Source organism: Colletotrichum truncatum (genome assembly GCF_014235925.2).
Source record: "Colletotrichum truncatum strain CMES1059 chromosome Unknown Contig_0007, whole genome shotgun sequence".
In the NCBI taxonomy this organism is placed as follows: Eukaryota; Fungi; Ascomycota; class Sordariomycetes; order Glomerellales; family Glomerellaceae; genus Colletotrichum; species Colletotrichum truncatum.
Genome location: NW_027222404.1, coordinates 113,561 through 141,492, shown reverse-complemented (window position 1 = coordinate 141,492; position 27,932 = coordinate 113,561). Strand labels below are relative to the sequence as shown.

Genomic DNA, 27,932 nt, shown 5'->3' with positions numbered 1-27,932 from the left:
TTAGCGATGAGGACCATGCCTATATCCATACTTCAGTAGATGGGGCTACGCCACATAGCTACCGGGGGGTTCTTATAATGTGGAAGTTGGTTCTATTTGCTGAGACAGAGGATGCCTTTAGGAAAGCATGGGCAAACCTTTGCAAAGAGTTTAAGGACCAACGGCCTATTCTGAACTACCTGCATGGAATATATCTACCACTAAGGGAGCAGTGGGCACGTTATTCTATTCGCCAGTACCGAAACTTCGGCATCCGTGTAACCTCAGGGACGGAATCAAGCAACAACAACATCAAGGGCTATCTTCTTAATGGACTTAGCCACCTATATCACTTAGTTAATGTGATGCAGGATATGCTTAAGGATCAAGAGGTTCGCTTCAAGCAAGCTTGTGTACAGGATGAGATCCTCACAAGCCGTGAGTTTATAGGGAACAGATCTGAGTACCTTGGGGAGCTTCGAACAATACTCTCATCGCAGTGTCTTGGTTTGATTACGAAGCAATACCGTCTGGCAAAGAAGGCTCTACCAACAGGTAGAAATCCATTTCCAGCGCCTCTTAGAGACTGCACAGAGGACTGTACTGTCTCTATAGAGTATGGTATCCTATGCTGCTATAAGATCTACTCTAAACTTGTAGATGGGGTACAGTTTATGAAGGATGAGGTTCACCCACGATGGCGGCTGCGGGAGTCTTCTTCCCAGGATCCATATCGACGGATCCTTGATCCGAAGATTGCAGGAAACCTCCGTGGCAGACCTAAGAACTCAATGCAGCCAGTCCCATCATCCCTATCATTAAGGGATAGCACCCAATCAAGCAACCAGCTAGCTAGACAATCACACAGCCAACTACAAAGTCAACAACCTAGCCAATTAGCAGCAGGGCGCAGGCGTGGCAGACCACCAGGAAGCCGTAATAGGACCACCTTAGCAAGGCTTACACAAGAGACAGCCAGTAGCCAGGCGCCAACCTCTTCCCAGCGGCAGACACGAAGCCAAGTAACTACTCTTAGTACTGGCCGATCAACTGGCCTTCGTTCGAATGGAAGAAGATTACAGGCAAGCATCCGTAGGACGAGGAGTCAATGGGAACTACTTAGTAGTAGTGATGAGAGTCTCAAACGTTGAGGGTAGGGGGGGCATTCTTTATTATTATATAAGAGGAAATAGAAGTAGAAATCAATTGAGATTTATAAAAGCCGTTTCAGTTTAGTTTGATAAAACCCAATTCCTCCTTAGAAGGGAAGAAAAAGACCTACCATTTGAGATTTGCAAAAGCGGTCGTTTAGATGGTTTTGCAAATCTCAAATGGGAGGAATAGCCAAGAAACGTAGGCTAGTAGGGCGGGCCGGCTTTATGTCTATGAAACGGAGGCAGGCCTCTTATGGCTGTGAAAAGGTGGGGCGTTAGCAACGCTGGCCTCACCGCCTTCGCCGACTTGTACCTGTGGGTCACCAAAATTTCTAGCCAATCACAACCTTAGAATGTGATGCGTCCCTAAGGATGATGCGTCCCTATCAATTCGTGATGCGTCCCTATCAATTCCCAATATAAAACAGGCTGTATATATAGAAAACCTAATGTAAAACTATATAATATAACGAGAGTATATATCAATGCTAGTATATATCTTAAACCTAAACGGAAGTAATTTATTATATATATCGAGTAACTATATAAAGTTTAGACCTAGCATAGTCTAACCTTTCTACCGGTATTGGATCTCTTTTAGTCGGTTTACAACTTCCTCGGGAAAAACTATACGATATGCTTTATATAAGACTAAGCAGCTAATAATATAGCTACGTTAGCATATATATATAAAGAGGAATTCTTAGCTAAAGTCTTATATAACGCATGCTTTATTACTTATTATAAAGGCAAGGAAGTTTATAGCTTAGTAAAATGCTACTTAAAGCTGCTTGGGGGTTTGACGGCGCTATAGTTTATAACATTTTCGAATATCTTCTAAGCTACGTTATAAGACTATAAAGCCTTCCGTCCGTAAGTATAAAAGAATATCTAAATCGGATAGCCTATAATCAAAGAAGAGCTAGAAGATACGTTATAGTAAGGCGCTAGAAAATTCTATACAGACTTCGCGGCGGAGGTTTAAGCTTTATAAGAAACGTTTAAATATTAACGGAGAGACCTAAATTTAGAATAATTCGGAAAGATATATAATTATATTAGAATAAGTCTAGCTATTTTAGAACTTTTTAGTAATAATAGATTGAAAAGGGGTAAGGTTGATATATAGCCGGCTAGCTATAGTAAGGTATTATAATAGTCTATATAGAGATTTACGAAAGAGAACGGGAAAATATAGATGTTAGTAAAGAAATACGAATTAGGTATTTTAAAAAAAAACCTAAAAACGCAAAGGTATAGATAGTCTTACGCTTTTATATAAGGGTGTTAAACCCTATATAGAAGTACCTAACTTGCAAACTAAAGTTACTAACCGTAAACGCTTATATCTATCCTCCTATTCTTATAAGTATACCTATCTTTTCTATACGCCGGATTCCCGATTCTATACGCCTTAGTAGGTATCTATAGCATTATATAAATATATATTTACGTTATCTCTAATTATTATACGGTTGTATAGGATTTTATAAAGTCTTGCTTAGTCGTAATAAAGCTTAATCTTAATATTTTCGTTCTTATCTATATATAATTATAGTTAGTAAAGATATATAGATAGTATTAGATATATATAATAACGTACTATACTTAATATTAACAAGCTTGTTTATAATAGAAACTAACGTATTTCTAATAAGTCGTATATGCTTAGGCTTAACGCTACGGACTATGTTAAGAAAGTTATACTCCGTACGGGAGATATATAACTTCTTACTACTCGGGGCAGAAGTATAAATCTCTACGGTAGGTCGTTTTAAGGGGGATAAGGCTATATAGAATAGATTAGATTTATATTTAGTTATATATAAGTTAGGACGAAACTTACCGAAGCTATAGTTAGAAGCGCCGGAATTATATATATAGTTAGCATAGCTAGCATAGCCGTCTAGAATAACATAGGTATTATATAGACTATTACCTTTGATATAGTTCTTATACTAGTCCTTACCCTCGCGCGTATTTCCGTATACGTATATAAGGAAAAAGTTAGCTATTACGACCTGTAAACAAGGATAACAGCTAAACGACCTACTTAGGCGTCGGGCGGCTAGAATAGGACATTTATACTGCAGGATCACGGGAACAATAAGGACTTACTCGGGAATAGAAGAACTATAGTACAAGTTACGTAATAATAAGATAAGACTAAGCAGGTAGTATAGGTTACTAAGCGCTTAGTTAAAGCTACTAAGCGCTTACTAACGATTACTAATCGCTTACCGGTACCTGATCAGTAATCAGCGACAAGACATAAGGACTGTCTAGGACTTATATATAGTATAACCTAAGCTCGGCCTATAGTCAGACTTCCATAGCTCTTTAGCAATCAACTTTATATTTATCCTCAGGATACTTTCAACTTACCTTTACTACGAATAACTTGTTAAGTCTAAGACTAATCACCTTAGCCTCTAACTACCGATCTACAATACAGCCTACAACCTACGAACCAGATTTACGATACAACAATACTATTTACTAGTATCAATCCCTAGCTTCTATTAGCAAACCCTACTGTCGGATAGCTAACCGTAATATTAGCATTCTACGTACGCTTATACTTAAGCGCTTTTTTCTATCGTCTTCCGTTCTTAACTACAAAGTAAATATCGATTAAGTTATAAGCCTATATAATATATAAGTAAAAAAGTAAAGTATATACGGGGGTATAAGGAGACTATACTTCTACTTCTTTATTATCTAGAATATTATTAATAAAAGTATTGCTAGCATAAAGAATACTATCTATAACAAGTTAGTATAATATTATAAGGGAATTATAGAAGTATATATATAGGTAAGGTAATAGCCGGTTCCGAAAGCATAAGTATATATAGAAGGTAGCTTAGTAAGTAACTCCGTAAGAATCTTTATATCTCCGATCTTATCTAGCATAAGCTCGGCAGCTAGCTCTATATCCTAAGCTATAATATACGATAGTATAAAGTAATATCGAGTATTGTTTAGGATTATAAGGATATTATAAGATGTTATAAGATATTATAAGATATTATAAGATATTATAAGATATTATAAAGCTTTACTAGAAAACTATACGTAATATAATAAAGGCGACGCCTAGCGCCTAGGGATATACGAATCTATATAAAAGCTAATAGTTAGTAAATAATTATATAGAAATATATAAAAGCTTAAAAAATCGGAAAAAAAAATCAAAAATAGAGAAGATAAAAGAAAACGGAAGTATAATAAAGGATAAAAACTAAATCTCTATAAAATAGTATAGAAAGCGTTATAAATTTCTATATAGTAAGGGTTATATACCTAAACTCTGCTTAGCATAGGGAAAAGGAAGAAGTTCTAAGCCTTACTAAATTCTTATTTATTTATCGATTTGCATGCATAGACTATATGTTATAGTTCTTCCTGCTAGCACGTAGCTATAACAGGCAGAGGTCGGAACCGTGATAAGAATAGAGATGTAAATAGGATAGTATAGAAGTTAAACAAACGGTTACAAGGTAATAAATAACGATGAATTAATAAACGTAGGTATAAGCAGTTAGTCTTGTATTAAGTTGGTTTTCTAACGATGATGCTGTCGAGGGCGTCTCTTATACGGGTACGGCTAGTACGTAAGATATTACGTACCCCTGATGACTGTTTATAGAACTGTAACAGGTGCCCTTCCCGAAAAAAGACGATCGTCCCGATCGATAGTAAAATGAAAACTAATTACATGAATTTATTCCTTCTATTACCTATCTATCGCGAAGAATCACGACCTTGATAATAAAATCCTATCCTAATCGCGGTCTAGCATATTACTAAAGCAGCTTTGCTTAGCCAGGCTTGCGATGTTTTCGGTGGCGACGCGCTTGTCGCCTTTCTGCAACTTGGCAACAGCTTCGCGTAGTTCTACGATCTTACCGCGGAGGACTATAATTTCGTTATCCTTAGTAGCGATAACGCGGTTAACCTTTACGGCGATCATTTCCTTGCTAGCAGTAGTCGCTTCGAGTGCTTTAAGGCGATCGTTAACACTTATAACGTCGACGGTAGACTAGGCTTTCTCGTCGAGTTTGTTAAGGCGAGGGATGATCTCCTTGTTAACGCTGTTAACGATTTTCTTTATATTCTTAGTAACCGTCTTGTTTATTTTATAAACGTTACCTTTAAAAGCCTAAAACGCTTTTTCTATATTCTTAAGTTGCTTGCAAGCGGTTATATCGGTAACGGTTATATAGCTAATATTTATAAGCAGGGGAACCGAGAAGAGGTCGGCTTAGTAAATAGTAATAAGGTAGCCTATGATAATACCGTTAACCTAACCGTTGCTAGTATAAAAGACGGTTGCGAGAACCTAGGCGTAAGACGGTAAGTATTCCGTATATAAGGCGTTATTATTATACGCAGTATAAGCGTATTTATAAGCGTCCTAAACATAACGAATAAATAGGTTAGAAGAAGGGGTAGCTAGGCTAGTAAAGTTATCAAGATAAGCCTTAATCTCCTTAAGCAATATATCGTCTAGGTAGAAAGCGAACGCATCCTAGGCATGCTTTTTAGCGTCTTAGACCTAGGTATTATTAACCTTAGTAGCAGCATGCTTCTTCTTCTTAAGGGTGCCGGACTTCTTGCTAGCCTTAGCCTTCTTAGCCTTAGGGGCAGGAATAGCCTCGACGGCTAAGGCGTCGGACTCTTCCTCCTTGCTAGATTTATTAACTAGCTTAGGGTTGCTTTTCTTAGCCTTCTTCTTAGCCTTGCCTTTGCTAGTCTTCTTAGGCTGGTCTTCCTCGACTGTCTCGGTAGGTTCGGCATAGGCTTCGTAGGCCTTGTTAGCCTTGTCGGCGTCGAACATAGTAGTATCCTGCTAGTTATTAGTATGTTTAGTAGCGGCTATGGTAATTTCCTCGGTAGCGTTCTTGCTAACGACGTAAAGTTCCTTGTCGGCTAGGCCGAAGTTGTTTCCGAGGTTTTCGTCGTCGGTCTAGGTCTTATTATTACTTACGTTGCTTCCGGGGGCTACGACGGAGCCGGTAGGGGTTTCGGCGATCTCGTCGGTATCTTAGCAAGTATGTTAGGAAGACATCTTTGCGTTTTTGATATCGAATCTTATAATTAGGATATATAATAGTAGTAAGTTGAAAGTCTTGATAAGAATAGAAGGGGTTTGTAATATATTATAAAGTAGGAGATTTATTGATTTTCTATTATATAGGTAGAAGTAGGATTTATATAGTAGGAAAAGTTTACTTTTATAATAGTAGTAGTAAAAGTGAAAAGGTAGAGTTTTTTCGCTGCCTATAAGGCAAGTACTTACGAAGGGAAGGAATAAGTATTTTATACGAAATTCTATTATGTTAATAAAGGGAATAATCTTACTAATATCGCTTTATTATAAATTAGCTATTTTATTATAGAATAGCGATATTGTTTTAGTTGTTTTGTTGTTAGCGTTGCTTAGAGCGGTAGGTTAGTATAACCTTTGCGTCGACGGGATATCTCGCCTTATACTTGTTAACAAGCTCTGCTGCGTTAGTTTTAAGCGATTTGCGAAGCTCCTAGGTATCGAACCTTATAGTAAATCCTTTCTAGCGAATAAGATATTCGATCCTTGGCTTGCGTTTTCTCTAGTTAATTCTGCAGCTTATAATATAGTCGATTTCTTATTTTTCGCTGCTATTAACCTTGATAGGTTAGGGCGGCTATTATTTACGGTTAAATAGGTTGTCTCCCTAGGCTAGCTTGTATAGCTATGCTACCGATAGGATTGGAAAAATTCGCTAATAGGCTAGGAGGTCGACTTCGTAAGCTATTAAGCTTATAATTCGAACGATTCGAAAGGGGCTTATATATCATGACGTCTACTTGTTATAGCGTTAGCTAGGTAAGTAGAAGCCTTTCCCTAGTCTTATCTAAACCTTGTTACTAACGGAGAATCTAACGTCTAAGTGCTTTTTGTTATAGCGTTCCTTTCTTAGTAAGTTTGCTATATTAATTAAAGCCGCTACCTCGTCTTAGTATATCTTTCTTATAACGTCGATAGACTTAGTTAGAGCGTCTTTTTCCATAATAACGTCGAGAGTATTTTAAAGCTTAAATCCGTATACGACCTTATTAGGAGATCTCCCGATCGTTATAGTATACGAGTTGTTAAGGTTGTATTATAGCGCTAGGAGAATCTCTAGCTATAGGGTTTCTAGGTACTTTGAAAGCTAGAATCGGATCGTAATTTCTACTATTTAGTTTGTTTTCTTACTCTAGCTGTTAGTCTATAGGTAGTAGGCTGTCGACAAAAGTAGTTTTACTCCGAGAGTATAGAATATCGCGGTCTAGACGGCTAAGATAAACTTAGGATCTTTGTCGCTAATAATACGACGTAAAAGTCCCTAGTTAGCTAGTTAGAAGGCTTTAATAAGGACTATTGCCTACTCCTTAGCCTTGTATATAGTATAGCTTAGTAGAAGTATAACCTTCTTTGAGAATTTATCCGTTGTAGGCGCGAGCGTATCAAACTATTCGAATCTAGGTAATGCCTATAGACTTCCTCGTACTTTTACTTTTAGTAAATCGGTAACGAAGTCGATTATTACGGTATCGAAGGGGATTCTTACGACTAGAATCGGCTATAGGCTGCTTAGCAGTCTCTGCTAGTCGACTTAGTTTTCCTTATATCTTAAGTAGTAGGTAATATATCGCTTTACTACCGATCGCTTGTTTTGTATTTAAAAGCTAGCTAGCTTTGCTAGCATATAGTCTACGCCGAAATAGTGCTTTTGATTGTAGGCAAGGCTAAGAACTTCTACGACGGCTTTGCGTAGGATATATAGCCTTTTTATCCTATCATACGTATAGTAGAATAGGAAGCCTGTCTTTGATAGTTGCTACGGGGAGATTCGACGACGAATTAGCATACGCCTTTCGTTCCGAGCGTGATTTTCCTTATCGTCTACCTCCTTAGGTAACTATTACTTATTACTACTTTCTTATTATCTCGTAAGTGTTAGATAAGTTTTCCGTACTTTAGGTCGGCTTCGTAATTTTTAACGATAGTCTTAGCGAAGTCTTTACTTATCCTAATTATAAACCTGCTTAGTTCTCCTAGCTATTTATCGTCTTTTAAGTTAAAAGCTACGATATTTTTATCGTTATAGATATCTATAAGTATATTGCTTTCTTTAAACGGGTCTGCTTTACCTATTACTATTAGTAACGGTAGACGCGAGAAAGCGTTAGGTATAACGTTAAGTTTCCCTAGGACGTAGGTAACGTTAAGGTTAAATTAAGAAAGGTAGTTAGTAGTACTTGCTAACTAAAGATTTGCTTTGTTAAGATCTATTATTCTTAACGATATATAGGTAAGAATTCCCTTTATAGCTACATAGTCCGTAAGGATCTATACTAGGTTCCTATTTAATTATACTAGTTTCCTAAGTTTCCTTACTACTTATACTATTACTACTACCTCTACCTTAGTTGCGAAGTATTACTTCTTTGTTAGGGATATTACTTTTAAGAGAAATAATACTAGTTAGATATGCTTTTATAAGATGTCTTTTTTAGGAATTCTTACGCCATCCTAGGTAATATCTATCTAGAATACTATAAGCCTAAATCCTCCTTTATAAGCGTCGATTTTAAAGAATAAAGGTTTTTCTAAGTTATAATAATATCTTACGACTTAGTCGTAGAGATTCTTTTATAACGTTTCCTATACTTCCATTTCTTCTAGCGTTAGCTTGAAAGTCGTATATTAAAACCGTTTAGTTCTTATAGCCTTATTAAGGCTTGTTAGTAACTAGTCCTCCTTGCGTAGGATCGCGGCTAGCTTAGTTTTCCTTTCGTTAAGGGGGGCTGTAATTACGTCGTATTAAAGAATGTCTTTTCGAAGCTATCCTGCTATTCCGAGGTATTTCTCGAGATCGCTAAGGTTTTTTAGGAACCTAAGATTCTTAAATATAGCGATTCGATCGTCCGTTCTATATATCCCTTGTCTATCTACGATATAGCTAAGAAGTTTTATAAAAGGGAAACTAGCAAATAACTTTTTTATTACTATATTAAGCTTGTTATTATTAATTATATTAAGGATTGTTTTAATATGCTTAAGGTAGTTTTCGTTAGTATTGCTAAAGATTACGATATCGTCGATATACGTACGAACGAAGTATTTATAGTCTTAGAAGATGCGATCTATAAATCGTTAAGCGTAAGCCGGCAAGTTTTTAAATCCTATAAGTACTATGTTCGAGATCTTAATACTACAGGGACTTATTACTACTATCTTATTACGGTGTTTTAAGTAGATAGGTAGTTAGTAAAAAAACCTAGTAGCGTCGAAAAAGGTTATTCTTTTTTTACTACGAATTGCGTTTATTATGTTATCTTAGTTTAGCAAGGGGTAAATATCTAGGACTGCTAGGCGGTTAAGTAGGCGTAAGTCTACGACTACTCTAGGTTTTCTCGCAGTCTCCGTTTATCGCTATACGATGAAAAGAGAATAGGCAATCGGGATTAGCTTGCCGTTAGCTTAATCTATTTTTCCCTCGGTATGAAGTTAGCCGTAGGTTTCGTTTAAAACCGCGAGGTTTTCGAGACTAAGTAGATAAACCTTTATATTAGTTTTTTAGTTTTGCTATCTATCGATAAGGTCGATTTATATACGTTCCTCGTCGGGGAGTAGTATAATACCTTTATTATAATAGATATTATACCTATCGAGGATTTTCTATAGTTGTTACGCGAATTCCTTATCGAAGTTATATATCTCGACGTTATGCTTACTAAGAATTACTAGCATATCGTCTAGTTTAGAGATTCCGTAGTCTAGTATCTTGTCTATCTATAGTTTAGTACTTCCTTCTAAGGTACTTTCTTCGTTAGTTATATTAAATATTGCGTTATCTTGCTTATTTTTAGCTTTAAGGTTGCTAAGTAGGATACTTATATCCCCTAGTAGTTATTTCGTAAGGTAACCGATATAGTAGCTTTTAGGGATTTGCATTTCTAAATTTCCTTTGTTATAAATAAGAAATAGCGCTAAGGTTGCAAGATCTACTATGCTATAGATCGCTCCCTTATGTATTAAGTAGAAGTGCTAGGTTTCGCTCCCGTTGTTACTATCCTTTAGCAGAAGGCTATATCGTCCCGGGACGAAGACTTGACTCTTCCGTAGAATTATTACTATATAGGCGTTTTCTACGCGCTTGGCAGGTAGCGTCTACCGTCGATACTTAACAGGCGCCTTTATATTAAATACGGATCGAAACTTAATAATAGACTTATTAAAGTCTACGACGAGACTATATTCCTTATAGAAGGGGGTATTAAGTAATAGGTTTGCTCTAAGTATATTAATAACCTTTGCTATGATAATGACGTATATGTTTATGTCTGTCTTGCTTATTTTACTAAGGACGTAGAAGTTAAATATTACTTCTTCTATAACTTAGAAGGTAGAATCTATAGCGTTTATTTTCCTTAGTTCGATCGCTTAAAAAGACGATTTGCAAGCAAATCGTATAACCTAGGACTTTTTAACTAGTATAGTTAAGGCTCCTATGTCGATATATACCTTGTCTAGTTTGCTATTATCGTCGGCTTTAACGTAGAGTCGAAGGTATGTTCTTTTCGAGGGTATGCTATGCTTATTCGGTTTCGTCTAAGCGTCGATGATTTAGCCTAGTGCTAACTTCGGCAACTTTCTGATTTTGTAGTTTTTTACGGCTGCTCTAGCGAAGTCGCTACGCGGCTCCGTCTAAGGCTTTATTTAATACGCTATCGTGACTACCGTTACTTCCTCTTATATTTAAGGAGATAGGGGAGGGATCTCTGCCTTGGGAGTAGTTGCCTCGTAGGCGCGGAAGGCAACGTTACTAGTCTATCCTATATAGGCTACCTCTTCTTTTTATGGTTATGCTGCTAGAACTTCTACGATGTCTTCGAGGATATACTTATGATCGACGAGGTAATTGATTATGTCTTCGTCCGATTCGTCTTCTTATACGAACTTAGTATCGTTAGGCGGTTAACCTAGACGGTTATACCGGGCGAATCGCCTTAAGTTTAGGAACTTCTACTATACGTTCTAAGGTTTGCAGTCTTTCTAGTTTTATTATTTCTAGTTAGGTTGCGTTTTCTTTTATTACTATTAAGGCTGGTTACGTTATAGCTAGGGAAAATCGCGTTTCTCTTAGTTCTTATTATTCTAGGCTAGGTATAGTTCTCCCTATAGAGCGTTATCCTTACTGTCTAGGGCGGTTGTATGAAGAACCTCGATTAGGGTCTGTAGGTATCTTCGAATAACTTTGCGTTTTTCCTCGGCGAGTCTAAGATAGCTCTTAACCGTATTATTAAGCGTTAGTTTGTAAAGAAATCGTTATAAAGATAGGTTTAGAGCGTTATAGAATATCGTAAGTAGTTACTACTAAGGCGTTAACGATCCTAACTATGCTTTGCTATATTTAAAATAGTCTTAGGCGAATAATCGGATGTCTTTATTACTACCGATCTTTTCTATAGTAAACTTGTTAGATACTACCTATTAGATTGCTTCTATCTAGGTTAGCCTGAAGCAGGCTCTTAGTCCCTTCTATAGGCTAAACTATCCCTAAGCCTTATACTAGTTCCTTTCTACGGGCTTGAGGTGATATTCCTACTAGCTAAGTACTTTGCCTTTAAGTAGGCTTTGCTATTTTCTAAAGACTTTGTCTCGAGCGTAAAGATTAACGATCTTAGCTTCGATCGCTAAAAGCTATAGGTTTACGTCTCGGTAGTATAGTATCTCTCGGTCGTAGAATATAGGCTCCTTGCCATACTTGCTATCGGCGTTAGGCTAGAATACTTTGTATCGTTGCTAAATATTCGTTATGGCTGCGAATCTCCTTCCTAGGTTTGGTAGTTCCGATCCCGGCGTTGCCGTGCCTAACAGCCTTCCGAACGCGTTTATTAGCATTGCTTCGAACTGCTGCTATATTTAAGGGGGCGGTAGAGTCTAGAAGGATGGAAATCCTATTGCTATTAGGTATAGCATCTGCCTCTAAGGGGGAAGGTATCTTCCTGTGCTGGGGGGTATATATTGCTATTAAGGATTCTATCCCTAGCTTAGTATAAATTGCGTTCCTTCCGATAGGGTCTTTATAACTTATGCTTCCGTTTTTAAAGGAATAACTTCGGCTTATAGCGGTTTCGTATATTATTATTAATTTAACGGTCTTGCTTGTTGAAAAGTTTGTTAAGGTTGGCTTGCGGTTATATCCGATACTGCTGACTATGGCTTTTAGGGGTCTTTGTAATTCCCTTCGTATTAGCTATGCTTAAGTAGTGCTTTAGGAGGTTGTTGCTTTTGCTATTAAAGCTGTGTTAGCGGCGTTATTAGCGCTAGTTTGGTAGTTTTGTTATTTCTTACGGGTTGCTTACCTTTCGTAATGTCTAACTCTTCCGAGCTTGGTTCTCCGAATTATCCTTAGAGGTCCTAGAGTTCTCGGGCGTAGATAATCGCCTTAGCGATACTATTTACCGCCTTGTTATAGTCGTAATTCTCTATCTTCTAGCTGTCTTCGAGTTACGTTGCCTAAGTCTAGGTTCTATCGTCGTATCTAACGTCGATTCGGCTAATATTCGTATTCTATATAATAAACGTTATAATACTTATATATGCTTAGAAGGAGTCTGAAATTCTTATTGTTTTAGGATTATCAGGATATATCTCCTAATATCGTAAGAGACGTCTTGCTATCTCGCGATGACCGTTATTTAACCTTAGGTTATTTACGTAACTTATCGTATAAGTCTATGTTAGCTACGTCGAGGTATAGGTTGTGATTTTAAGCGAGTAGGCTTGTAGGGTATTTCCTTCGAGATTCTCTACGATATATCGCGGTTGAATTAAGAGAAAAAATTGATCGAGATTAAGTTATGCTACTACTTGTCATAGTTCTTCCTGCTAGCACGTAGCTAGAATAGGCAGAGGTCGGAACCGTGATAAGAATAGAGATGTAAATAGGATAGTGTAGAAGTTAAATAAACGATTATAAGGTAATAAACAACGATGAATTGATAAACGTAGGTATAAGCAGTTGGTCTTGTATTGAGTTGGTTTTCTGACGATGATGCTGTCGAGGGCGTCTCTTATACGGGTACGGCCAGCACGTGAGATATCACGTGCCCCTGATGACTGTTCATAGAACTGTGACACTATACACCTAATCAACCGGAACCGGAAGATCTAACCTCCGACGGATTATTATATAGCCTCGTAGGGGGCTGTAGTTCTATATAGTAAACCCTTATTTCCTAAAAGGGCAAATACCTACCTAGAAATATATAAAAATAAAAATCGTTTTACGCGAGATTACATATGTTTACGCTTATGGGGTGTTCCTATCACTACCTTGAATTTTGACCCAGTGCGCCCTGCGGACTGCCGTAGCCATTATCCAATGACAGGATATACTCGAATGGCCGGCGACCGGCCTGCGACGGGGCATCCATAAGGCCCTTGCTCGTCTAATTTCAACTGAAGTTGTAACGCTCCAGTTCCAAAAATGTGTCTTGATCCCACAAGGCGCAATGGCGTGCATTAATGGAAGCGTAATCTTACCTACATACCCATCCCCGTAGGGCAGAAAGAAAGAAAAAAAAAAAAAAAAAAAGGGCAAAAGAGGGTAGTTTGCAGCCCAGGACAGAATCGCCTAATTAACCCCCTGAAACTGGGTGTGCTGATCTCGTTTGGTACTTTTGCTGTTAAAGAGGACCTGCATGGAGCCAACAAACAACGCCTATACGATGGCCTAAAAGAGTCATCCCCTAACAAAACCAACTGACATAAACATGTTTCTGCCTGGCATGACTGTCAAACTTTCTGAAAGGCACCCACCACAAGCAAATCAGGTTTTGGCGTTTGCTGTAGGGGTAATGCCCGCCTGCTGCAGGAGGCGCGCCAGAATTAGGGGAGGCATCCCACCAACAATGACCGGATTGTCCAATGAAGATGATTTGTTTCTGCCATCAACAACGGCCGCCGTCATGAGCCAATCATAAACGCAGGCTCAGCCCCCTTATCAATGCTGGAGATGGTTCGCATTTCTACATAGTCCTCGGCGTAGTTTGGGGGGGCTGAGCCATGAGGCAACAGCCATGAACGAGGGGCACACGCCCTTACATCGATGTTGACGACAACTTTGAAGCTGATTTTCACCTTCTTTCTCTTCTTGAATCGATGTGTTTTCATTGCAATAACTCGACAAATAACGGACGGGATCTAATACTAGACTGTCAAGGCGAGAAACGACAGACAAGGTCAACCTGGTAGTGAATTCAAGCGTCATTTCTTCTCAATTACACCACCCCCCGGCAGTTTTCACGATCGCGTATCTCGATAAGCGAAACAACAACCACGATGAGCGAAGAACGCTCGTTCTCAGTCGAGATTCCCATTCGGCCTCGAGAGCCGCGTCACCGCGATGGTGCCGTGGCTACACATGTCAAGGTTGAAGATGCTACTCACTTGCCATTTGAACACCATTTCCGACTATCACAACCCCAGCAGCATGTCACAAAATGTCCTGAGGGCTTAAAGATCATCTCGAGCGCGTTCAACAAACCGAATCGTGACCGGTCGCCGACATCCTCGACGATGAGCTCCACTCATGTACCGGATTCTGCGACTACCTGCTCCATGCCCATGTCGCCTACATCGTCGACATTCACGCGGGCGACCACGCCAGACATTGATGGGCCGGAACGCCTGCCGACTCCATTCCTCGCGAGAAGGTCCGGAACGAGCGGTCATCGTTACCGGGAATCCTGCGATTCCGGGTCAACGTTTGTGGACTCCATTAACGAGGAGAGGTTTCCGGCGTACCCGGACTCGATTGGCATGGGTTTCAAGGACGAGATTTCACCACGTATGGATATCCAAGAGCCAGAGAATGATGACATGGATGAATTGCCAAATGACCTGCCCCATTCAGTTGGGACTCCGAGGTATGTTTCCATGTCATCCCTTAGACGTATGCTCATGCATCTTCTAGGCCACCAAGCTTGGACGAGGCCTCTGAATCACCTCGCGAAGAGGCCATGCCGCCTCGGCCCCTTAACGCAAGAATGAGCTTTGACTCCGGCTCCGATCGTCTTTCGCGTGCCTGGGAGCCGGCTACCCCGACTCCGATAGACTTTTCTGACGAGGAAGCTGACGCTGTCCTCAACTACGTTCTTCAGGCCACTTATGGCGTGGAACTTGACGAAGTGAACATGCCGCCGGCCTTCCTCCGGCAGTTCGTTTACCGATTCATTCAGGATATTGGTAGCCTTGCCTTCTGCGGCTTCCCGGCCACCCAATTGACGCACACCACATCTACATCTTCCAATGGCTCAGTTCCCCTGGCGAGAAGGTCGGGGTCTGGCAGGGGGTCTCAGAGCGGCAAACGTAAGAAGGGCGACGCAGGTCGCATAGACGGCGAGGATGATGGTGATGACCTGACCGACGATGATGGCGACTCCAGCATCCCCTTTAAGAGAGCCAGGCCCTCCCCTAGAGAGGCGGAAGAGAACCTGCGTCTCAGCTGCCCCTTTCGCAAGAGGAACCCTCACCGGTTCAACGTTAGGGAACACCACTCCTGCGCGATGACCTACTTTCCCAAGTTCGCAGAGCTAAGGTTGTTCTTTCTGAGAACTCTTTTTTTACAAAGAGACTTGAATTGACTGTGCATAGGCAACACATCGTTAAGCAACACAAGCGCAACGACCCCTCCGCTTTCATGTGTGACCGTTGCAACCGCGACTTCCCTAGCAAGAAAGACCTCAGAGATCACCAGCGTCTGCCCAAAGAGCAGATGTGCGATGTCGCTGACCACGATCCGGAATCTGGCATCGACGGCCCTACCATGACCAAACTCCTCAGCAGGAAGCGAGCGAGCGGCATGACTCCAGAGATTCAGTGGAAGGAGATCTGGAACCTGTTGTTCCCAGATGATGACGACTACAATGTCAAACCTTTTGGTAGGTGGCACCGAGGAACTACTAATACCATCCATCATCATACTGACTACTATCAGACTTCTGCCCTGTCATTGAGCATTTTGAACTGCAGACTCAGTTCATGAACAGTCTCAAAACTATCGAGGGCAACCTCCGCAACAAGGGACTAAATGAACAGGCCCTGGAGACCATTGGCAATATCTACCGCAATCAGTTCATCCAAATCATCGAACAATGTATCGCCAATGCGCAGATGATGCCCTATTCGAACAGGAGCAACCGTAAAAACGAAACATCTCCTTCGAGATTGCCGGTCCCCCGTCACATAACCCGCACCGTCCCTCGTCCGGACTCAGGCGTGGATGTCGACGAAGGTTCTGAGGACAGCCAGTCGGTTGCTGTCTTTTCCGGCCATGGATTTGACAGCCAGGGCATACTGGGCCATTCCGATAGTGTGCGGACGGTCAGGAGAGTGTCGTCCACATCCACCGAGTTCAGAGGCTCGGTACCATCTCGTACGCTACAGCCGCTGATGGAGCAACTACCTGCCTCCAATCTCAACCTCGGAGGAGATTCTCTCGTACAGCAGCCATCGCCCCAACAGCAACAGTACCAGCACCCGAATCAAAACTTTATTCAGCATCAGCAATCCTTTGACCAATTGAACGGAATCATGCCGATGGCGAATGGGATGACTGCGGAGATGGCCGCACAGCTATGGGCCTATCGGAATGGAAACGTCGCACCGACACCGCCTCCGGGAGATATGAGCATGTTTGTGCCGACTAATGATGGAAGTGACCAGAGCCAGTTTCTGGAATGGAGCTCGCTACAGGATCATCACGACTTGTACAACTTTTCGGGATATGCCGTCCCACGATGAAGCCCCGTGACGAGAGAGCGTATGGCTGTATGATTAATGTATATTTATGGGCGCTGTCATCACATTTAATACTCATAATGAAAAACAGTAATTCTCAAAACGGTTTGGCAGTTGGATTATGACTAATTTCAACCTCGAACAGCCCAGCAGAAATGAAGTGAGATGCTGCGTCTTCTTCACTGGCAAATTGTTAGACGTGCTATCGACTCTACTTGATCCATTAGGTATGGCATACATTGGCAATTTGGAGGATCTTCTTCTACCTGGGTTGGGCAATAATCGTAGGAAATCGTCTCCGATACTTTACAAAGACGATATATAGACACCCGCTCAAGCAACAAATCTGCCGGTGCCTGGATGTCTATAATCCAAGTCAGCACCAGACTCTGGTTTCTTCGTTCTAACTTGTAAGGCTTCCCGAACATACCTAGTTTGCGCAAAAGCTTTTGGTTATAAAAGCAGTTGCACTACATTTTTCCACCGTTTCTCTGTAGAGGGTAAGATCTTGTAGGATCGGGTAGCCTGCATAAAGTACCTTACCTGGTATGCGCTGCAAGCGCATTCTTACATAAGCGCAGAACCCGTCTCAGCCTGCAGCACCCCGCTCACAATAACGCTAGCAACTTTCCTCCTCATCCATAATATCGCACCACCAGCTGCTGAGCGGCATCGCCAACCGATGTCGAAAGCTGCGACAATTTATCCACTAGCTTAGATTCGCTGCTACTACCGTTGCAGTTCTACCAGCCATGGCTGGCCTTACCATACGTTCGACGCCTGGCGTCATGCGCCTTTACTTTTTGTGTCTGTACTTTGGAATTGGTGCTTCCGTATGGGGGTGAGTTCTCATCTTCTCTGTATCAACAATACTTATGCATCATACACGTATCTTCGTGTGTTCACTGTCTCTGTATCTTTGGTTTAGATACACTCTGTGGGGCTTTTGTCTCGGGATCCATCGGGACAAGATGAGCGAACAAGTATCGCGCCTAACAGTCTCTAACATGCTTCCACAGATACAACATTGGCATCCTGTCTTCCATACTGGTCCATCCTGGGTGGAAAGACGCTCTAGGCTATCCGAGTCCCTCTATAAGGGGCACCATCGCCGGTGTCTACTATCTCGGCACTCTCATCAGTTACATTTTCGTTTCACATCCTGTGAGCGACTGGCTTGGACGCCGCTATGCTGCCCTATCCGGCACTCTGGTTGTCTGCATCGGCGCCCTCTTGCAAGCCTTAAGCGGCGGTGCCACAGCAAGAGCAACGATGATTTTTGGAAGAATGATCAGTGGTGTTGGTGTTGCAATTGTATCAACTTCAGTGCCACTTTATCAAGCGTGAGACTTCCCAACTCTCATCTTTTCTGTATCGACTGACCATTTGAACCAGGGAGATATCGCCCGCTAAAAAGAGGGGTCACTTTGTTACAATGAACCATGTGGGATTTATTGCTGGCATCGCTACTGGTCTCTGGTACGTGTGGCTCATCTTCGAGATTTGCAAGTCAGCTAATCATCGCAAGGGTCGGTTATGGCATGAGGTATTGGAAATCAGAAGCCGGCATTCATTACGGCTGGAGATTGTCTATTATTCTTGAGATAATCCCTGCCCTCATTTTCGGCATCGGGCTGCCCTGGATTCCTGAAACGTAAGTACAACATTCTGTTTGGACGTTTCCCACATCTAGATTTCTTACAAGTCCAAAAGGCCCCGATGGTTGGTTGAGAACGGCAAGAAAGACCGCGCGCGCTCAACACTTCGTTGGCTCCGCGAAGGCAGTTACTCAGATGAACAGATTGAACAGGAGTTTGGCGCCATTGTCAAGAACATTGACGAATATCACCGCTCGGGGAAGAACTGGCTTTCTTTGTTCAAAGAACGGGCACTTTTTGCCCGCTTGTGGCGAGCCGCCTTGCTACAGTTCATGGCCCAAGCTTGCGGAGCAACGTCCATGAAGTACTATCTTCCTAGCCTCCTAGAGGCACTGGGCGTCGAGGTTCGCGTCGCCCTTATGGCAGGAGCTATCGAGATGACAATCAAGATAGGTTTCACTGTGCTGGAGATGTTTATAATCGACAGATTTGGGCGGAGAAACTGTTTGGTCGCCGGATGCGCCGTCATGGCGTTTTCCATGCTGGTAAGTCCTCCTGCAACTGATACTCTTATTTTGAACAAGGCTTCTCACATATTCTAATTGTCTAGATCAACGGAGCGTTGCCTATTGCATACCCTAACAATGTTAGCAAAGTTGCCGACGTGATCTGCATTATATTCATCTTCACATATGCATTGGGGTTCAGTCTAGGGTTCGGTCCAGCTGCTTGGGTCTACAACACAGAGGTAAGCCTGCCGATACCAGAAAGTGAAATCGACTCGTCTGACTCGGTTTAGATCTTCCCGACTTCGGTACGAGCTCGCGGTCTCAATTTCGCAGCGGCTGGCGGCTCTATTGCTTCCATACTAGTAACGGAAATTTGGCCTGTCGGCATTTCTGCCTTGGGAAGCAAAGTCTACTTCTTCTTCATGGCAGTCAACCTTATCTGCATACCGGTAAGAAGAATATTCAAAAGGCGTCTTAGGTCCTCGCTCTAATTGCAGTTGCCCATCTAGGTCCTGTTTGCATTTTACCCAGAAACCAAGGGCTGGGAACTCGAAGATATGGACGCGTTATTCGGCAGCGTGGAAAGACGCCAAACTGATCATGATGGTTTGAGATCCCTTGATCAAATACTCCGAAGTGTTACTAACTGTGCCAATGTAGATCTCTCGGAGCATTTGCTACGGGACGATGCGCAATATCGGGACTCGGAAGAGTCAGCTGCCGCTGCGACGCGCGATCGAGATCGAGATCTTAGCCTCATACAGTGAATCGCATCATCAAGTGGCTTGCTTATTAGACACCTTCCAATCGCCAGACCTCTGAGACATGATTTGACAGGAAGGCTTGTTCGTGCATAACTAAGCGCATTCTAGGCAAGCTATCATTGTACCGTAACATGCATGTATGCTGAGCTTCAATGGCGAATTGCACTTGCATTGTATTACGCTATGAGGCCTGTAGCCAATGGACTTAATTTGTGGCCAGGAGCCTGGCTCGATGATGGGAGCAAATCGTCAACAATTGAACTTGGCATCTCCAGCACATAGAATGAGAACTTAATGACGTCACCTTTCATTTTACTTATAGCTTAATGAGGGGAAAGAATTGCGATATTTCAAAAGAAAAGCCTTTCCAGTAGAATAGAAAATACCTTTTTCCATATTGTGATTTTATGTTATCTGTTTCAGTTAAGAATTGACAAGATTCAAGCTCGTCTGTTCTACACCCCGACATTACATAGTTATCTTAGCTTTTAAAGCAATCTATCAACACCAAAATGCAAGAAGTCCTTGGAAAAGCCGCTGGTGGGCCTCAAAAGATTGAGCCAGAGGACCTGAAGGGTCGTGTGGCCGTCGTGACAGGAGGCGCCCTAGGAATTGGGTTCGAAATCAGCCGGGCGCTTGCTCATGCCGGATGCAAAGTCATCATGGTTAACCGTAAGGAAGAACATGGCGCTGAGGCAGTTTCTCAAATCAAGGAGGAGACGTCTGGGGCTGATGTTGAATGGAAGGAGTGTGACTTGGGAAATCTTGCTCAAGTCCGCAGTGTCTTTTCAGAAATCCGCGAGTCCCTTGACCGGCTTGACTTTCTCGCCTTGTCTGCCGGAATCAACTCTGACCAATATGGTGAAGACCACGACGGCATTGACCGACACTTTGGCGTCAACTACCTAGGGCAGTTCTATGTCACCAATCTGCTATGGCCCCTCATCAAGAAGACGAGCAAGTCTGCCAGCAACCCTGCGCCGCGAATCGTTTTTGAAGCAAGTGAGGTTCATCGGACGGCGCCGTCTGACGTGCATTTTGCTTGCCTGGAAGAGATCAACAATCCCAAGTTGGGGCCTACGCAGCTGTATGGGCGAACTAAGCTGGCGTTGATTCTACTTGCCAAGTTTGGTCTTACCAACAATGTGATTAAAAAGGATAAGGTCAATGTCTTTGCAACTTCAGTTCATCCAGGCACGGTATGTCTATCTCACCTAGTTAATTGCCGCTATTACTTCTCAGGCTGCCAGTGTAACTTACCATGTTATTGTAGGTGAAAACCGGAATGCAGGACTCATGGAAGAGCGCTTACCCTGGAGTTACCGGCTACGTTCTATCTGGCCTCATGAAGCTCATAGGACGCAGTCCTGAACAAGGCGCCTACAGTGCCTTGTGGGCGATGACGGCTCCTGAAATCGAGACGGAGGATCTGGGTGGGCACTACTTTACTGATCCTGGCCAGGAGGGAAAAGAGAGTTCGCAAGCTTCTGACCCTTCGCTAGGTGCTGCCTTGTGGGATCTTAGTGAGAGAATCATCAAGGACAAGCTTGGCGGCGACGCCTTGCTTGACTGGCATGCTTGAAAGTTCTGCTTGTTTTGTGTTTGATCCTTCCTTAGTGTTCCCCATATTGGGCCACAGATAGTTCCCCAAATGACACATGGATATGGATATTTAGTGAAAATTAAATAAATATGAACGTTTTCAATGCAGACACAGTTGTGAGTTGATTTAAGGTTTGATGATTTTCCGCTCGCTATTTGTGCGTAGCCAAAACAGTTAATCGCATTGGGCACTGGCTGGTTAGGTAATTGACCAGTTTAATCAGATCAAAGTCTCCCACCTAACCCGCTATCGCGATTGACAAAAAACACCCCGTCAGTCCCCCTAAATCCAGAACCTCAACTCTCAGAAGTAGGACGTTTTTTTTTTTTTTTTAAGTAATGAAGCTAGAGAATGTCTTTTGTTCGGCGCTTAATAAGGTATTACTTGGGCTCTTACTTGTAAGATGAAAAGTTTATACTTTCTCTAGACTTAAGCTTAACAACTAACTTTATAATAAGGAGCTCATAGTATTATTAAAGCCTTTAAGGAATAAAGACTCTAACTTTTGGGAATAAAATATGAAGTCAAGGTTTTATACTACTCATGAAAACTAAGCCTATTTTATCATATCTAAAGACCTAAATAGATAATAAATTAGATGGTCTAAATTTCTCTTAAAATAAGGTGCAGTATAGTAGGTCCAGTGATCTGGAGCAATTATGACAAGGACGAAAAAGAAAAGAAAAATAGATGTTGAATGATAGCAAAGCTAGTAAGTCTGCACCGTACACGACTACAGTATTAAGCTTTCTGGGACTGATTCTGGGTCTGAGAGTCACTCACGATCAAGCTGCGACCCGAATAGTAGTCATACAATGGAGGTATTTTCACGACATTCAAAGACAGCGAGCAGGCTCGCAAAAGTGTAAAACCTGAGCTAGTGCATCCTTGTTCTCTCTAGTCGCATTGAATAGACTGCGCAAATTCATCCCACTAGCTTGTTGTATCGGGGAAGACATGTTGATAGAACGAGGGAAGTTGTGAATGATTTTCCTGTACTGAAGGAGATATTATGATGTCTCTTGAGAAATGCTAGAGATAGACATTCTTAAACAACCTGGCCGGTGCTGTCAACGCTGCCCCAAGCGCTGCTGCAACCGCCATCGCCTGTAATTCCACAATCAGTGTAGCTGCCTCTCTTAGGGGTGAAGCAGGTGCTATGCTCGGGGCACAATCCGTTCATCTCATCGCCACCGATATAGCCATCGTCGGTTGCAATTTGTTTAGTTCTCTTGTTGACAATACGCCCGCTAATGGCGAAAGCCTGAATGAACATTAGTAAAAAAGAAAATACTTCCCACGCCTTTGCAGATCCAGGCTTATTATAATAACTTACATAGTGCCCCGGATGCGGAGCTCCATCGGATTTATCCCAGTATTTGTTACCTAAATATGTAAGAGACGATGTCACAATGGAACACTTTCTGAGATGACACATACTGAAAACAAATCTGCCGTTTTGTGCATTAACGACCTTCTGAGTGCGGGTATCGTCGACGCCATCACCCCGGCCGGACTCGCAAGCGCAAAGGCGATGCTTGTCTGCAAGTGCCGTAGCCCTGGGAACGTAGTCAGCTTTTGTTTTGCGCACTGCCTTTAGCAAGGAAGAACGTACGAAAGGCCAAGAATCAAAGCATTCAGAAGGGTGCGAGGGAACATGATGAGATGGTTGACTTGAGAAGGTAACAATTGACTTGTTTGATGGTCTGAGTGGCTAATGAATTGGAATTTCTGATGACTAGAAATATTTGGTTGATCAGTTGGGCAATGAGTCTTGCTCTTTTATATGTTTAAACAAGACTGAGATTTCAAGACATGTCGATATTGATGCTGAGCCTTCAGGCTTTCTCGCATCTTGCGAGGCAGTGTTAGCGGCTGTTCCGCTTCAAGCGGGGTCGTCTTGAGGCTTGATAAATTACATATTGAAAGCAGGAAATTATCCACATCCTAATAACTTTAGCTCAGGAGAGTCATTAGAATTTCGAGTCAAGGCGAAAGAGACATTCACAGCCTGTGAAGTATTTGATTGAGCGTTGTTAACGATGTCTTTACCAAGCTGCAGGTGGTTTAGTTAAACTATAATTTGAGTCATGATGCTATCTGTGTAGGGATTGTAGAGGGTCCGGCAACCTGTACTCCAAAGGTGCATGAGTTGACACGATGACTAAACTACGTGGATCCTGATCTTTATGATAAAAGCTTGTTGAACCTAATAAAACTTTCCGAGATTGTCTAAAATGTCTGCTGGAATTCCCAGTTATTATGCTTTCGTATTTCTGGAGCTGATCAGTACCGTCGATTCAGGGAAATACTCTACGGCATACAGACAATCTCACTCCACACGTGTTGAACCCCGCAAGCAACATCTTCACAGTCTCTAAAGTCATTAGCAACAGTTTTAAATATATGATACAGGCTAGAGTAATATTGCTGGGCAATGCGTTTTCTAGTTTGATTATGTACCATACGAACAGTATCAGACTGCATTTTGAGGCTTGCTGTTTAAATAAGACGAACAAGCTTTTAAACTTTTCTTTCAGTTTGGTTCTATTGAGAGTAGAATTATTCCTTGAGACGGCTTCCAGTGTGGGCGAGAACCGGCACAGAACGCTCAGAATGGGAAAAGTGGTGTTGTTGGTGGAAGAACTAACTAACTGGCTAGAGGGCTGTGGAGGCTGGCTAAGACCAGTGGTGGCGGCCGTCAGCCCACGTGACGGGCCGGCGAGGCCTGCCACCTACACCCCCTCTCAGACTCCTCAGCGAAAAAGAATAATAGGAAAATACAGGAAAAGTCCTAATTCCTCTAAATCCGAGGAGTTCTTAACTATTAGAAAACTCGGTTAATTACCGGTTAGACCTAGCTAATAGGAGGCTGTGAAATCCTCCGAATCCTAAAGTCTTAATATTAATAGTCTTATAGTCTCTAAACCCCCCTCTTAATCTAATCCTTCCGCTATGCCTAATAAATAAACGAATTCCTTATATTTAACTATAACTAGTAGCTTCGTAAGTCTATTGGCAGCTATATTAACGCTTTTAATAAGCCGGAGTTTAATACTTTTCGTAGTATAAACCTCCTATATAATCTATTTATATTAGACGTCGATATAGTAGGTTTATGCCTTGTTAAGTAGGTTTATAACGTTATTATAACTATTAGTATTATTAGTAAATATAATAATAAGCATAGTAATAGGTTTGCTAAGTAGTTAAAAAAGATAACGTCTAATCTATTTTATAATAATTACTATAGGTATAAGATTAATAAATTTAGCTTTCGTAATACTTAAAGTTACGAAAGTCTATTTCTTCGACTTCTAAGCAAGTAGCATATTAGTAAGGAAGACGATATAACTACCTATTAAGACTTATAATAGCTTATTATTAGTAAAAAAAGCATTTATAATAGCATAAAGCCTTAACTTGTTAATCGTAAAGATACTTCTAAGTATAATACTAAGATAAATAATACCTTTAAGGTATCGAAATAAATACTTAATAATATAAAGATAAGCCTTAGAAAGCTTTAAACTTGCTTATAATAATTTACTAATAATATAAGCTATATTAACGTAAATACTAGCTACTAAGAAGTTAAAATAGCTAGTTTATTTAATATAAAGTTATTATTCGTTAAGTAAGTATTTATTCTTATCCTAAGTAATAAGCAGATCGTTAATAGTCGCTATAAGCGTCTTAATAGCGTTTAAACTATTAAAGTCGAATCGTTAAAGTACTGCTTTTATATACTTAGCTTAAGAGACGAAAATCTTACTAGCAGCCCTATCGCGTTCAATCTAGAAACCGAGAAAATCGGTAGCCTCGCCGAGGTCTTTAAGAGAATAAACCTTCTTAAGGAGACGACGAACTTCTATTATAACTTGCTTATTAGGAGCGGCGATAGCGTTATCGTCGATATATATAAGAACGTATACTTTAATCTTATAGTTAATAAAAAAATAAACCTCCTTATTAATAATAGTAAAGCTAATTCGTTCTATTTTACTTTTAATAAGTCGAAACTATTAAAATAGTAATTTTCTTAATTTATAAAATACTTTATAAAATAGCTAAACCTTGTTATTTATAATAGCATAGCTAGTAGGAAGCTAGACGTATACCTTAACCCCTTCTAAAATCGAAGCAGCTAGGAAGGTAGTATCGAAATTATATACTTCGTATTCGAAATCGAGAAGTATAATAACTACGAAGAAAAGTTAGGTAGCGGTAGTAAAGGCAACTATAGTATAAACCTTTTATAATAACTAGTTACCTTTCTTATAGTTTTTATAAACTATATATCAAGCCTTATAATATATAATTTCGTTATTTTTATTAGTTTTAATATTATATACCTACTTGCTAAGCAGGACTTTAGTATTATATAGTAAGTAAACGACTTCGTAAACCCCCTTTTTTATAAATTAAGTTACCTTTCATTCGAAGGCTTATTCCTACTAAGGCTATTATAGGCTTTTCTATGCCTTACGGTAAGACTTCGAGATTACTATGCCGTCGGGTAAGACTTTCGAAAAGGTAGTAGTAGAAAGCATGCTAAGAGAAAATTAATAAGAAGTTAGTAAAGCTAGAATATTAGTAGATAGAAAAGTCTTTTTAATATAAAAGCATATACTACTAGCGGCTTAGTAGTAACTAGGTAGTTGCTAAGCTAAGGCGCGGCGAGGTTAAGAAGACTTTGCTAGTTAACTTATTACTTTCTTAACAATCGTAGAAAGGGAATTAAAGTCTTAGTAATTAGTTTCTATTATTTCTATAGAAGCAACGAATTTATTATTATTTAATTCGTTAGTAATACTATTACGAGGTATAGTAATAGTCTTTAATAGACTTTCTGTTAGAAGTATAAGTATATTATACTTCTATTTTACTTATTTATCCTATTTAGTCTTATCTAAGACTTAGTAGGACTTACAAAAGTAACTAGCTAAGAATGGCTGCTTGCTAGTTTAAACATATGACATTCAGATCCCTATGGAATACTCTCTTTAACCTTATCTAAAAGTCTATTTAGTTAAAGAAGATTCTAGTCTGATTTATAAGCTGCTTTATAAGCTAGTTGACGTATATACTTACGTATACTAAACCTAGCTTATAGCTTCCTATATTAGCTATTATAGGCGACGTTATACTACTATATAACTAGCCTAATTCTCTCTCTTAGCTAGCTATTAGTTCCTCAACCAACTCAGCTTCAATATAAGCCTATACATTCTTTACTATTAAAGCCCTACTTCATAAGTACAAGTTCCCTTACTCTAATACCCTGTTATAAGGATATCGTACTATCTACGAGATTCCTACCTACCGTTCCAACAGGTTATGAGCCCAGCGGAGTAATAACTTTACTTATTCTTTTATCCTCAACTCTTCGGTTATTAAATATCTTAAACTCTATTTTATTCCTATAAACGATATAAGTTTTAGGAATTTATATTTATTATTCTTTTAAACCGTATATTATTATAACGGTTATTATTATAACGGCTATATTCCCCTAAGACGAAAAGTCTAAAACTTTAACTCTATTCTAGTACTATTAAGGCAGACGAAGTGTAAGTCCTTAGTACTACTAAATACGAGACTATTAAGGGGATTACGTCTTAGAAACTATTATTCTAAGATATTACTTGCTGCTTTTAGTGCTTATATACCCTATTATAAAGGCATATCCTAGGGCTTAGCACTTAATAACAAGGCAAAATACCTGTTATTTACTCAAGGCATAGCTCCTTAGTATCTTCAGCAGCCTATTAAGGGATAAATTCCCTATATTATAAGCAGTTTTTGGGCTATAAGTCCCCTATCTCAAGGGCAATAAGTACCCAAGGGCTATAAGTCCCTATATTTAAGGGCAATAAGCACCCTATTAAAAGTCAATATGTCTTCGACTACTACGACTACTACTACTGCTATAAGAGCCGTTACAGGCTGTTTAATGCCTGAAAATCAACGATTAAAGGGTATAGATAACTGGAATACCTGGATTACTACCCTTCAAATCTATTTTAAATTGCTGAATTTATCCCAATACTTTGAGGATCAAGAGAAATATTCAGCTATAACCGAAGAGCAAAAATCACAAGCCTTACTAGTTATAAGGCAAAATTTACAGCCAGAACCTCTTAGCCTGGTTTTTAATAATAAAGACCCAGCAGAAGCCCTAAAGTTACTAAAGGATACCTATGAAGGTTCCGGGCCGGTTCTAAGGCAACAGCTATATCTCGAATTCCACGCTATTAAATTCGAGGATTATAGCTCTTTAAATCTATTTATTAGCTCTTTTAAGGCTTATTTATCTAAATTAGCCTCTGTAGGAGCAAAAATCGAGACTATAGACCAAAATACGGTCTTTATAGCTGCCTTATCAAAATCATTTCCTATTTGGGCTGAAAGGCAAAGGGCTGCCTTACGTTCTAAAGAGATACCTACTTTAGAAGCCCTTATTACGGATATATTAGAT

The 27,932-nt window shown here is 40.5% G+C and overlaps 6 protein-coding genes across 6 annotated transcripts; 4 read left to right on the top strand and 2 right to left on the bottom strand.

Moving 5' to 3' along the window:
• Positions 1–77: 77 nt before the first annotated feature.
• Positions 78–1,130, top strand: CTRU02_210415 (mutator-like element; the record flags this gene model as incomplete). Its single annotated transcript, XM_070205444.1, has 1 exon — positions 78–1,130. The coding sequence occupies one exon, from the start codon at positions 78–80 to the stop codon at positions 1,128–1,130; it is 1,053 nt and encodes a 350-aa protein (XP_070060687.1).
• A 4,564-nt stretch (positions 1,131–5,694) lies between these two features.
• Positions 5,695–5,976, bottom strand: CTRU02_210414 (uncharacterized protein; the record flags this gene model as incomplete). The annotated part of the gene is made up of 1 exon (XM_070205443.1): positions 5,695–5,976. One exon carries the CDS (start codon positions 5,974–5,976, stop codon positions 5,695–5,697), a length of 282 nt encoding a protein of 93 aa, XP_070060686.1.
• An 8,541-nt stretch (positions 5,977–14,517) lies between these two features.
• Positions 14,518–16,980, top strand: CTRU02_210413 (uncharacterized protein; the record flags this gene model as incomplete). Its single annotated transcript, XM_070205442.1, has 4 exons — positions 14,518–15,104; positions 15,152–15,775; positions 15,832–16,118; positions 16,175–16,980. 4 exons carry the CDS (start codon positions 14,518–14,520, stop codon positions 16,978–16,980), a joined length of 2,304 nt encoding a protein of 767 aa, XP_070060685.1.
• Positions 16,981–17,729: 749 nt separating this feature from the next.
• Positions 17,730–19,851, top strand: CTRU02_210412 (ascus development protein; the record flags this gene model as incomplete). Its single annotated transcript, XM_070205441.1, has 8 exons — positions 17,730–17,818; positions 17,997–18,320; positions 18,373–18,456; positions 18,506–18,631; positions 18,691–19,120; positions 19,186–19,323; positions 19,375–19,533; positions 19,594–19,851. The coding sequence occupies 8 exons, from the start codon at positions 17,730–17,732 to the stop codon at positions 19,849–19,851; spliced, it is 1,608 nt and encodes a 535-aa protein (XP_070060684.1).
• Positions 19,852–20,360: 509 nt separating this feature from the next.
• On the top strand, positions 20,361–21,430 carry CTRU02_210411 (oxidoreductase bli-4, mitochondrial; the record flags this gene model as incomplete). The annotated part of the gene is made up of 2 exons (XM_070205440.1): positions 20,361–21,047; positions 21,122–21,430. 2 exons carry the CDS (start codon positions 20,361–20,363, stop codon positions 21,428–21,430), a joined length of 996 nt encoding a protein of 331 aa, XP_070060683.1.
• A 1,069-nt stretch (positions 21,431–22,499) lies between these two features.
• On the bottom strand, positions 22,500–23,110 carry CTRU02_210410 (uncharacterized protein; the record flags this gene model as incomplete). The annotated part of the gene is made up of 4 exons (XM_070205439.1): positions 22,500–22,715; positions 22,788–22,837; positions 22,892–23,010; positions 23,067–23,110. 4 exons carry the CDS (start codon positions 23,108–23,110, stop codon positions 22,500–22,502), a joined length of 429 nt encoding a protein of 142 aa, XP_070060682.1.
• Positions 23,111–27,932: the final 4,822 nt, after the last annotated feature.